General features: G+C 39.4%; 1 protein-coding gene across 1 annotated transcript; it reads left to right on the top strand.

The window, feature by feature from the left end:
* The first annotated feature begins 7,659 nt into the window (after window positions 1–7,659).
* Window positions 7,660–7,953, top strand: CTXN3 (cortexin 3). Its single transcript, XM_009485254.1, is given in 1 exon segment — window positions 7,660–7,953. A coding segment is annotated over 1 exon segment (294 nt).
* The last annotated feature ends 5,500 nt before the right edge of the window (window positions 7,954–13,453 follow it).

Below are 13,453 nucleotides of genomic sequence, written 5' to 3'. Positions count from 1 at the left end.
GGTGTCCACAAAATGACTGTCATTTTTAATCAGCCTATCTGACTGACATTCTAAAACTGACTTCATTTTTCTCATGGGAAAGGAAAACAGGAACCTTCTTGCTTGAGTTAGATATTTTCCCTTAAAATAAAAAGCAACTATATCAAGGGCAGCTTTAGTATGCAGAAACAAGCACAACTCCCAGGGCAAAAATCTCTAGATACAAGTTTCTCTAGATACAAGTTCGGAAGTTAAGCAGTAAATGCTACTGACTATATACTCTCCTATTGCAAGGTCAGTTTATTTTCTAAAGAAAGTACACCATTGGCGTTCATATAATCCACTACATTTTAAGAAGTGTAAGGGATTAAGGTATTTAGCTGGAGATCACAAATTGTAATCAATATTCAGATTGACTGATAAAAGGAGTGTTAATTGGCGTTAAAAAGACAGATTACTGACAACAATCAATAGACAAGAAGAGAGAAGCACTAGCAGATTATAGGTCTGATTTTGCAAAGGTATGGGAATATCCTGTGGCTTTTTTTGGTTGGGTTTTTTTGGTACACATTCCGAATGTTAATGTTCTGCTGAAGATTGTTTCAGACAGTCTGCGAGGCAACTGCTGTACTCAGCCAAGCAGAATCCATTGAAGAGTTGCTGAGGCAGAACTGAAATTATAGCCTCACTTTAAAAAAATGACAGTATTGTCAGCTAATTACTTCTAACACACAAATAGGATTCTCATTCGAGTTTGTGGTTTTTTGTGTAAAAATCTAAGCCTTCAAAAGGCAGCTTTTTGAACTTGGGTATTCACCGGTTCCTTGGCAGTCCCTGATCCTTTATGCTTAGAAATACAAGAAAGGTGCAAAAGAATGGAAACTGAAGATACTTGTAACTACCTGTAACTGCTGCAGTGGGAAATGGGTCAAGTTCCCTCTCGACTAGATGAAGGTATTTTTTTCACAGAAATCGATTGTCTAATTTTCTTCATTTATTTAATAAAGTTATAACCTCTATATTGCTTATGCCTGGTTAATACTGTCTATTATGTCCTACATAGCAGGTCAGGAATACTGACATTAGACTTAAAAGTAACAATAATTAAATGAATGTATACTGATTATTAGAATCATATTGTTGTTTATTCCCTGTTTACTTTCTGGAAAATATATTACAGTTCATCTTTTACGGATACCAGAAAGGGTGGTATAAAATCCATTTCTCGTCATTTTGAGCTGCAAATGTTTTTTTGGTAAGGATTTATGACTGTTAAGACAACAAATTCTCAGCTTGCTGATTCATGTAGGATCCTGCCTATAAGGATATTAGCCACTTTATTGACTTTAAAAGCTTTAGCATTTTTGGTTATTTTATTACTACTATACATTTAAGATATTCACCATGGAGAAGGGTTGCAATACGTATGCCTGTGTATCTGTACCCCCTCTTTTTAAAAGAAGAGTGTATACAGAGGAAGGGAAACAGTCTGTTGGGTGCATATTTTAAACCATTGCACAGATTCCTGGATGGTGTAAATATATTGATGTTTCACAGATTTGTACGTTCAGATCTTCACAAGTAGTATCTCATAAAGCTAGCAATTACTTTAGCAAATGCAGTGAGTGATTCAAGCTTGTAGAATAACTTTGACCTTTTTTGTGTATAAATCATCCTCACACAGCTTATGCAGAGGAATTAATTATGTGTGCACATTAACACATTAAAGGTGAGTTTGCATTTTAAGCATTCCACAGTGCATTAAGTAAAAGTGGGGTGCACGGTATTGGAGAGGGTCTACAGAAAAAAGAACAGATCCCTTTCTAGCATTGTTTTGTTGCTAAAATTAACCCCATCAACTTGCTTTAAGAAAGTCAACAGCTGAATGGTGCACCAAGGGGCTCTTTTTGCATACAAGGATCTGTCCTTAAAAGCTGTTAAGAGATGATGAGGATACATGCCTGCAGGGGAAGAGCAATGTCAGCGTGATATCAAATTTTTAAGAAGGAAAGGATGACGCATAGGTGAAAAGGACATTGTTAATATATCTATTTAGACTGTGCAGCAAACAACAGTACAGGATACAAGTACAAAGGAATGTAAGACAGATTTGGGTACAAGAGAAGGGCATGTGTAATTTAATTTGTTAGCCTGGTACTTTTTGTAATCAAGTTTTGTTTATTTAAGGTAGGTTTAAAATGTCAATCACAGCAACTGAGCTGTGAGTGTATGGAAATATCTTTGCTCAGATAGTTTGTGTACAGATGTTTGAGCCTGAAGAAACTTGCCATGTGTTTTTGTAGCTAAGGAAGTGAGTAATCAGTGAAACTAGTATGGGTGGTATAGGAAAATCATGCACATGGTCTTGGCACAGCTGTGTGCTTGCTACATTCCATGAGATATTTCATAATGGAAAACCAATTGCTCCACTAATATAGGATACCTGTATGTCAGGCATACATTGTGAAGCACCCAGTGAAGTCACAGGACCTTACAGATTAGGCCAGTAAATCTTGAGTGAGCAAGAAGGGCAAAAGAAATTCCCTGGGTGTTGACTTAAAAAAGGAAAATATCCTGTTTAATGTGTTTAAATATCTTGATGTTTAATGTCTTGATGTGTTTATTGCTTAATTGTAATTTTTATCTATCAAATTTTACAGGGCCAAAAGTGTAAGCGGGCAAGATGGCAATTAAGTCAGCAGCACTCTATAGCTAGCTGCAGCAGCAGGAAATTTGGCCTTGTGTCTAGTTAGCAAGGCTGCAAGCCCCTGTGACTCAAATGGGTTTCTGCTGGTCAGATTCCTCCTTTGAACTTGCTTATTTTGGAGGCTTTTCTATTTGTTTTATGTGATTTACACAGAACATTGTGCAGTGAATGGTCTGTCAAGAAACAGTAATAAACAGATGCTGCTACTCTATATGGCGTTTCATTGTTAATGTTTTTAAATAAAACATTTGCTTTAACCCCATGTACACATAGATTGTGTATGTCACAGTTCAGTCTGGATGTCTGAAATAGTTTCTTGAGTTCCCATTCCTCAGTATTTTGAAAGACGAAGGGCCAGCAATGCTAATCTGTGTGTACCTCCAACTATATTGGAACAATTTATGGCAACTGAAGGTCAGCTCCAGAGCTTCTGTGTGTCTCAGATTATTCATGCCATATTGCAGCTACGTGGATGGGATGATATGCAAGTGTATGTACAAGTAGGATACGGAAATTGGCAAAACAGGTATAAGTAAGATTCTACTCAGCAAACTGGGATGCGATTTTCTACAGACTCTTTGGCTGTGACTACTCAGCAACATACAAGTCCTTCATGGTAAGAACGTAAATATATGAGTGTTGATACAACATGCAACTTATGTTGTACATGGTTATAAGGAGGGGGCAGTTTAAACAATAGAACAAAGCCAAATTTAATTGTAAATATGTTGTTCCTAGACGTGCAGATCTTAAAGCCATTCTTTCCATTAGTCCTATTGTTCTCAAAGTAAGAAGCCTTTTAATGTACAGCAATTTTCAATTAAAGTCAACTTTGAAACAAATGAAATGCTGAAAGCACAGAAAGACTAGTCAAAGCTGCTTTGAACAAATTTAACTCTTCAGAGTCCTGAGAATTAGGCCCCATCCCTAGAAGCATTCAAGGTCAGGTTGGACGGGGCTCTGAGCAACCTGCAATAGTTAAAGCTGTCCCTGCTCACTGCAGGGGGGTTGGGCTAGGTGACCTCTAAAGGTCCCTTCCAACCCAAAGCATTCTATGATTCTATGATTCTAATTTGTATCTTTCATAAGAATGTGTAGATATCTCTATCAGGTAATTAATCCAATGACATTTTAACTTCAAAAATCTCAGTGGCTTGACCAGAAAAGTTGCCTTTTGGTAACATTTGACCAGGCCCTGTGCTCAGTTCAGCTACTGGGCTGCAGGTGGGCACCTGCAACTATGTGAAGGCTATTAAGTCTTAGGATGTGCCAAGGACAAACCTGTCAATTTAATGCCACTAATGATATGCAAGTTTTGCTCTGTTTCTTTATAAATTTAGTATCATAGACTGTAAGCAACACCTCAGGGAGAGCTATAATTTAACTACCTAATGGATGTGTACACACTGGCAAGAAGAAATTATAATAACAACCTGATGTGGATAGAGTGATATGCAACTGTGTACTTATTAAACAAAGGATTAGACACATCTGCAAGGAACCCATTACAGAAAGTAATTGAAGTGGGCACCTCTGCATTAAAAAAAAAAATAAAATCAGGGCTAGTCATTTCAGTGAAGGATTATCTGTTCTATCAGTTATGATTTTATCTGAGATGTGGAATAAACAAAGAAGCAGGTCTGCACCTAGAGGAATTTTGGTTACATCAGTGAATTTTTAAACAATCTTGAGGCTTGTCCACCTCTGCTATAATGTGGCTCAGCTCTTAGTGATTGGAACAAGCTGAAAAGAAATGCGTTCACGTTGTGTTGCTATTAATACTGTTACCTGTTTTCTACCACTTCCCTTGTTATGATCTGTATTTTTTATTTATTTGTTTTGGCTGCATGGATACCTTTGTGCTGAAATGGGGATACCTGTAGTGTGCATTACACTCATGCTTTTGTCTCTTGCCTCTTGGGATCTGCATTAGAGGTGGATCCTTGAGCAGAAATCTCCCTCATACCATGGAGAAGGGCCTTTTTGCCTCTCTTTGCAGCTCCTCAGCACCCTCTTCCAGGCTCCTGTCCTCCCTGTCAGCCTTTGATCTGTACCACCAAGGTGGGATGGAGTTCAGGCAGGCTGGAGGAAGTCTTGCAAGGAGTGCAGAGGTTCTCATGCAAGAAAATACAGCTTAAGGGTATGTTGCCATGTACATTCTGTATAGTCTCCTAGATAGGGAATGTTTCCTGTTGGAAAAAGAGTGGTGTCCAGCACCAGCAGAGAGAGCTCTGCTGATACAACAGAAAGTGACAGGCAGGGAGGAAGATGTGGGCTTGGGGACTTGTTACACCAGTTGCTCCAGGTGTATGACCGGAGGCCAAGAGTGTTGGAAGCCCACACTGGCCAAGGTGCTTCCAAGCCTGATTACTCGTGTCTATAGATACACTCAATTAATGTCTTTAGCTAGTTTTTCCTTTCAAGTACCCATGTGTTTGTATCAGTGGGGATAGTTAAACATAATTTCATCACAAAGGAAATGGTTAATGATCTCATTTAAGTTTTAGCCTGCAAAAGAAGTGGTCCAAAGAGGGCAAAGGATGTGGTTTTGCCAGGTATCATGCCTTTCTGAGGAGACAAACTGCCTGCCCCAAAAAACTTGCAATCATTCAATGTAATGAGCACATTCAGAAGGCTGCCTGGAAGCCCAAAGCCTTGGAAATACATTCCTTTCCGCTTTGCAGTTTTGGAGTCTTAGTATTTTACTACATATAATCTACAGCATAAAAATTAGGATTCTGAGTGTGAAAAGCTGCTAATTGTAAAATAATCAGACATCCCACCTGTTCCTAAAGTCAGACAATAGTGCTCACTGGTATGAGAATGAATATCTAACTCTTCTCTGTGTTATCCCACTTAGGTGCCTACTCTGATCCCAAAAGGAAAATAATGAACTGCATTTACTTATTACTGAGTGACTAATTACACATATCTTTTTAAAATCAAGTTCCTTCAAAACTGGAAAGGTACTGTGCACAGAATCCTTTGTCTATTCTAAGTTTGGCATTTAAAACCAGCATATCAAAAGTTGATCTTTCCTGACAGTCACAGATTTTCCGTCTTCTGCATTTTGTCCCACAGTTGCTAACTGTATTCAGATAATGCCTAGAAAAATGTCAGGAAAACCTTTCTCACTCTAATCTGTGAAAGCAAGTATAGTTACTCTATTGTGTGCTTGCAGTTTGAGGAAAGACTGTTAAGTGTGTGTAATGTGTATAGCTGAGGGCATATGCTTAAATAACATTAAAAACCATGACATAAGGTGTGTGCTGAAGAGCTTTCTGAAGTCAGAATACCAGAAGTCTTTTAGAAGGGGGCACCACTACCTTTAGCCTATCACTGCCAGAGTGATCCACTCTGTCTCAGTTTATATGTTTCTTCTTTTTTGTAACAAGATTATTTATCACCAAAATTCATTATTTCCTTCACCAGGTATCACCCTCCACCGCAAAAAAAGTCTGACAGATTTATTAAACCAGTTGCTCCTAAAGTTTTATCTCTCTCTATTAGACAGTCCTCTGCATTTTATCATCAGCTGGTAGCTGAGACACTCTTTCAAAAGACTGGAAGTCAACATTTTTGATATTTCTATCCTTTCCATTATATATTAAATCAGGCAATAATAGACATGCAGTTCCAATATTTTTGTTGCTTCAATACTTTCTGTATTTTGTTTAAGGTACAGTTTTTAGAATAATCCTGGCAATATTCCAGTATGACTGTGCTTTCTTAATCCACTTAGACCTATTAACTGTTGTTACTGAGGCATGCTTATAAATCATTACTGACCCCAGTCCAGTGACAGAGTGGTTATAATCTTGTGAAAGTTTCACTTGTGCATGCTATATACTGCATTGTGTTCTATTTCTTTTCCTTCGTTTTACCATTAACAAAACATGTTCAGCTGAGACAGTGTTGTCTTTCAACTAGTTTTGAAGCCTTTCTTTTTCTGAGGACACTTTACAGGTAATTTCAGTGGTGCCGATGACCAGGCCTAAGCTGTGGCATCCAGCAGTGCTTCCCTCCCACTGGAAGGAAAATCCAGTCTGCAAGGGAGGAGGAAGTAATGGTAGGCAGACACCCAGACAGACAGTCAAGTGAGCAGACGTGCTAGGCAGGTGGTAGTACAGCATAGCTCTGCTGTCTAGAAACATCCAAGTTCAGCCATGAATCCCGGTGATTCTCTTGATGTGGCAGAGCTGGTGACATAAAAACCATTTTCTTGCTAATGGTGTTTGTAAGCCTGATTCTGATTTTAAGTAAGAAAAGGAAACATTTGCCCTTGAGCTAAATTACTACTTGACTTACTTCAGGCTGCCTTCTTAAATCTTCTCTCATTTCAAACACAAAATATTTATGCCTCTGCTTTATAAATGCTGCAGTGTTACAGGCACTGAATGGTTGCTGCCTTCCATTATGGAGACACACATGGCCTGCCATGGATCCTGGTCCACCCCACCTCAAAACATTTTTGATCATTGTGTATAAAACCATAACTACATTTGTTCTTCAAACCCTTCTCCCCCAACCTAGTGTAGCATCAACTGCAGTTCATCTGCCCTGCAGCAAGGCATGCAATTTGCCATTTCTGTGGGCTACCCACTGGAGCAGTGTGATTAAACCTCACTTTTTCCCCCTTGCAGGAAAGAAATGTTCTACCCTAGTCCAAACGATATGGTAGGTAGGAAGAGGTTGCTGCCAGCTCAGGGTCTAGTGACATTTAATATTAGTGGCTGCATTCTGCACTTCCAACAGAACAGAACAGTACAGGATTTCTAACAGGTCTTTTATATATGACACAGAGGCAAGTAGACCTGCTGTCAAGTTCTTTTCCATCTGATTTTCCTCCATTAGGAGAAAGTTGTATAGAAGTAAACAAACAAAAGGGCTATTCACAGTTAACATTGCTTCTCCCTTGCCCTACAGATAGCTAAGTGCATCTAAATGGCTTCTACTCTGACCTCAGCAAACTGATGATGCATTGAAGACAACTGTGGGATTATTCATTTCAGCTTCCCTGGATGATGGATGAAGAGATATTCACTACCACTTTGGTGCCATCTGGGAACATGACACCAAATTCTAGCATGACCCTGGAACAGAAAACAACATTTGCCTTTGTGATTTTATTATTTATTTTCTTGGGAATCCTCATTGTTCGCTGCTTCCGAATTCTCCTTGACCCCTACCAGAGTATGCCAACCTCAACCTGGGCTGATGGACTTGATGGGCTGGAGAAAGGCCAGTTTGACTATGCTCTTGCTTAAAGACTGAGAATTCTGGAGGCTTATCTAGCACTCTGATAAAGAAAGAAAAATCCTGGAATGTCTCTTTATTTTGTTTCTGGTTTACATTTTTTCAAATGTTGTAGGAGTTGCAACGTACAAATATGCACACAATGAATTTTATTTTAATTAAATACCAAAGCATATTAAATTTTTGAGAGTAGATTAGTGAATCTCCTCATTGGGAAAAAGGTAAAGGTTTCATTAGCAGAATTTTTCTTCAGAATGCACTGGAACAATATGTAGTGTATGTGATCTCTTATAACCAGCTAAGAGACACTAGCACATGTCTTCTTTTGCGTAGCCTTTTTATCATTAACAAGAGTCTGTGGAGGAATGTGTCTTACAAATGAGGTAAGAATGTGTTTTTATGATCTGTATGTAGTAAATTAGCTTTTCAAGCTCCACAAGACTCTTCTTACTCTATCTCCCATACTCTGAAAACAAGTGAGGAAATTTCCCACACTGTAAAATAAGATTGAAGGAGCTTGAAAACTTAAGGAGAAAAAAATTCCTCCATGTTTTCCAAGGTATTCAATAAGATGCTCTTTCTTAGCATTAAGCAGTGATTAAGCTACTCAATACTAACAGATCACTGACTGTAATCTTTGTTGTGATGAGATGTGTAATGATTTTGGCCTATCTTTGTCTTTTTGTGCCAAAACTGATTTCTATTAAGATAGGTTTTTGCATTGTTCTTATAACAGCTTATGCAAACAAATTTCAGTCTTGCATGTATTTCAAACCCTCCCTTTCCAGCATTCACTCAGTATGTTTATTTATTGTGTAGGTCACACTGCCATTGTTTTTGTTTCCTAAATGGATGACTGAAACATGGGTGCTAAGAATCAATGAATAACCACCACCCTCTTTACCTATAAATGTCTTTGAATGCATTTGTACAATGAAAACCCATTCCTAGAAGTCAATGTAAACAAAAGCCTATCTGCATGATTGATCAGGGAAAGAAAAGTTTAAAAGGTTGCATAAAATTTAGTAGAACTACTTGGAGTGCAGGTGGATGTTTGCAAGCATTGTTTAGCAGCATTGAAATACTATAGTGGTAACAACATTTGATGTGCTGCCAGAAGGGAAAAGGCCATGCTCCTGAACACAGAAGAGTCTTGAAAAAGGTCCTAGTGCTGCCGGGCTTCTTAAACATTTCATGGAGTGGGAAAGGGAAGGCGCATGCTGCCTGTTTTCAGACAAAGCTTTAGATTTAGCTATTTTGCTCACACTATAATAATGACAAGCAGCTGGGAAGTTTTCCTTTGTGCTTTGGCTTGCAGCCTGCAAATGGAGAAACAAAGCCAGCCCCATAGCTGGTACAGCTGGGGCTGTGCTGACTCATCCAAGCTGAGGCTCTGATTCCAGCCGTGGCACTTAGAGCTATTTATTTATTTCCCTTTGCTGCTTGTCGTGTCCATCGGTTAAAGGTTGCAGCTATTTGTAGCAGAGGCAGTGGAAGGAAGGGTGGCTCTGCACCCTAGCTATCACAGTTCACAAGAGGGCAACCAGAGGCATGAATGCAGCTCCCTGACAAGTTCAGAGAAAGAAGGTGGGCTGTGACCTGTCACTGCTGAAATGCGAGCACAGCTTGTTGCAGGGTTGTAACCTTCGAGATGGAGTGGGCAGAAGGGGACAGGAACACAACTATGTTTTCCAGAAGCCATGAGGTACTGGCTTTAGCTACGTATCTTTCAGTGCCAGGGCACCTAGATCAAAGCAAACTCAAACTTTCGGATCATTTCCCAAAGGTAACAACAGTGTGGCATACAAGAAATGTTCCTGTTGTTGCACCAGTGCTGCCTAAAGCAGCATTCTGCCAACATTTATGAAGCAGCAGTAACAGCGTTTCTCCCTCTGGCCTGGGATTTCTTTCCTGTGTCAGGGTCTATTTCATTGAAGACTCTATAAATTTTGTTTTCTTTTAAAAGAAAAAGACTTTTCCTCATAATCACACCTAAAGAGAGAGGTGATGACTCTGGTCAAGGGAATGTAGCAGAGTGTTCAAGTGAGTCAATTTGAATCTTGTGTGGAGTTTGGAAGCTGCTAACTGAGGACTATTTTGGAGACTTAGCTGGCCAACATCTCTGGTATGTTTGGAAGCATTCCAAGGAGATATTTTTGTAAACCACCAGGATAAGTCAGTCTATTAAGGGGAATTTAACACTACTGGGCAGTGACTCCAAGTCAGCCTATCTGTGGATATTGCTAAATTGACTATAGTAAAAATAGGAAATTCACACCAGCTCCCCCACTGCGGCAGAGACTTTTTCGTTTGCACTTTCAGAGTCTAACAGAAGTTTTCTCAAGACATGCTGGCAATTCAGTTTCATGACAGCTCACTTTTCCTTTGCCTGGAGAGACCAGACCAGACTTTGAATGGAAAGAGTACTATTCCAGTCCACAAAGCAGCCTCTGGCACATCGCTCTGCCTGACAAGAATATGTATTCTCTGTGGAATGACCTGAAATATTAATGAGACTGGAAAAGGAGGGTCTGTGTGCTAATGCAGCTGTGCTCAGGCAGCTCTGCAGCTCTGCCTCACTCTGGTATAGGCTTTTGTTTATTATATCAGTTTCTGTGGAAAATCCTGTGCAATCTCTAAAAACTCTTTTTAGAATGAATATTTCTTGATATAATTTAAGGAAATTTACATACTGTGGAGAAATAAGGAATATTTATGTAATTTTTATAATAAATACAGAATTTTTAAATAAATACTACATTTATGTTAGGTTGTTCAATCTAACTACAAGGAGTTTAAGTCAAAGGGCTACTGGGGAGAGATAAAGCCAAATAAGGAGAGAGATAAAACTCTTCACTGGTAGACACCAGGGAGTAAAGCTGTTTTAGTCCAGTGAGGATTTCAAGACTTTTATATCTCAGTCATGACCCTTAAATGAAAGTGCTGGCCTAACAGCATGGAACTGAGACAGGATTCTGTTCTCAGCGATGTCTGGGGTGCATCTGTGTGAGAACAGTGCTGATGTTGCTCCTTCACTGCAGCCAGAGGTTTGGGTGCAACTTGTGCAGACATGAAATACCTTCAAAGGAGGTTGGGTGTCAGGAACGATACAGCCACAGAAATCCACAGCTCTGTGCACTCTGCAAGATCCATGTAGGGGTTACTGCTGGGTATGTACACGTGTGTTGGACCTGCAATGAAATGTGTCTGCCATTGCCATGCAATTAGCAGGACCTGTGCTCTCTCTCAAAGGTAGGTGAAGTTGGATGCAGCAGTACAGCTGTGCTAACTGGGAGAGAAAAAGAACCATCAACCAACTGATACAGTTGGCAGCAGGGAAAACTTCTCCCTCACCTGAGTTTATAGAATTGAATGGACTTTAAATTAAAGTTTCCAAAAAGAGAACCTAGTGTAAGAAAGAGGAAATATCAATACAAACTTGTCTTTTTTTACTTTTTGTTCTGCCTGGTATGTAATCTGAGCAAATGCATAATGCTTGATTTTGACAAAGTGGTCTGTGAAGCACAGCTTAGTCAGCTTTTACTAGACATGCCCCCAGAAGAAGGCCTGGAGGTACTGGATGTGTGGCTACGTGGCACTGTGAGCCTAATGGGATTGGTACACAGGGATTTTGCAGGTTTGGAGCTCTACACAGAGATACTAGAGCTACTCATGTGGGATGTGGTCTCATGGGACATTTTCAAGAAGTCTAGCTTAGAAGTTGCAACCTCTGTTGTAATCTGTAGACTATTTGGTAGGAATTTATACTCAATTTGGTGCAAAGATCAACAGACTTGCCCAGGTAAGTGACCACTGAGAAGCAGCCTGGACACCCCCAAGAACTGCAGGAAAGAAGAGAAAAACCTTTGATCTACAGCATGACTGGGTCTGTGGCCATGACCTGAATTTTCTGCAACACAAAATCTTTTTTTTCATCCTGGTTTATTGAAATATGCTTAGTCTGTAAAACATGGGAAGTGTCTATTCATACTGATGTAGTTTGCATGAAAATAAAGCTATTGGTTTCCCACATTTCACATCCTGCTTTCAGTGCTTCTGGAGTTCTGCAGCAAAGTTTTGGACTTTTTTTTAAATACATAGATTTGATGTCATTTCTGCAGCATTGATATGTGAAGCTGCCATGGCTCCTGTTCTTTTGTCAGCGTCGCTATAAAAGCAGCTGACACTATAGAAATTTTTCTTTTTTTCCTCTTGGCACACTAACTAATCAATCCTCATCATGCCCTTAGACATTTGCATTGTTATCTTCGTGGTCTAGAAGGAGCAGTGAGAAGTCAAAGGTCTTTTTCAAGGCAGAGACAAAGGAGACTTATCAGTACTAAGGCAGGATCTGTGAAACATAGGCTCCTGTCCCATGTTGAAGTCACTGTGCGCTAGTCAGCAGGGGGGTAGAAAACGCACCCTTCACTTCTGACACAACTGTAAAACATAGTAAGCCATATCACACTTTCTTCTCCTTTGTATGAGCTCTCTTTTTTTGTGTGGGAGAACCAGTGGTGCAGCAGCCGCACCCAACCTGCTATTTAGAACAGTGCAAGATCTGCAAGGGAAATGGGGGATTTGGTGCGGTGCTGTTGTCCCAGCAACTTAATAACCAGTGCCTGAACTAGACAGTACTTCCATCTTATGGATTTGATTTTCAGTGAGATTCTCCAATTTTATCTGCATTGGTTTACCATCTTAACTTGCCTCTTAGAATTGGTATGAGAGGTTTAAATACAGAAAAGTGATACTGAGAATTTCATCTAAGCAGACAACTGCTTTACACACAATGAAGCCAAGGCAAAAAAATACAGATTTTTTTTAACTGTCTGTTCCATATGAGGAAAAAATTACACAGGCTGGAGTCAGAATACCTGGGGATTACATCTTAGAGTAAAGTATGTTTAATAACCCCCAGTCTGAGACAGGAGAAAGACTCACACTTAATGCCAACCCTCCATCTTTGTGATTCTATGGCTGATGCTGGTGATCACTTCAGACTCCAGTGTAAGTCAAAGCAGACCTAAAGGTCTTTATAATTACAGTATCCTTGCAGCAAAAAAAGAAGTGTATTTGTGAAGTTTTTGTAGTTGGAGGGTCACATTCTTAAGAGTTAATTACCCATGGCTTTGGCTTGATATAATTGACTTCAGCTGCATTATTTTAGATTTACATCAGCGTAACTAAGAATTGGGGTCCAAATTTCTAAACACATACAGCTGCATCAAAGACTTGGTAGTGCTGCACTGGTATTTAGTACATGTGTAGCCAATTTTTTTTTAGTCAACTAATTTTTAGGAGCAACATCATTGTTTGTTAAGCTTTAACAGGTCCTATAAATGCTGTAATATTACTATGGTGACAACATGCTTTCACAGGCTTTCTGATGTGACAGAATCTATCTTTATTAATGGTGTTTGACTGCTAATAAAGGTGCCAGTCTCATAAAGCAGGCATTACATTTACTATTGATAGCACCATTTCTATTCTATCACTCTATTTTTGGTT

The sequence above is a fragment of the Pelecanus crispus genome, chromosome Z, assembly GCF_030463565.1.
Source record: "Pelecanus crispus isolate bPelCri1 chromosome Z, bPelCri1.pri, whole genome shotgun sequence".
Taxonomy (NCBI): domain Eukaryota; kingdom Metazoa; phylum Chordata; class Aves; order Pelecaniformes; family Pelecanidae; genus Pelecanus; species Pelecanus crispus.
The sequence above is the reverse complement of the archived record's forward strand: the minus strand, read 5'-3'. Positions and strand labels throughout refer to the sequence as shown.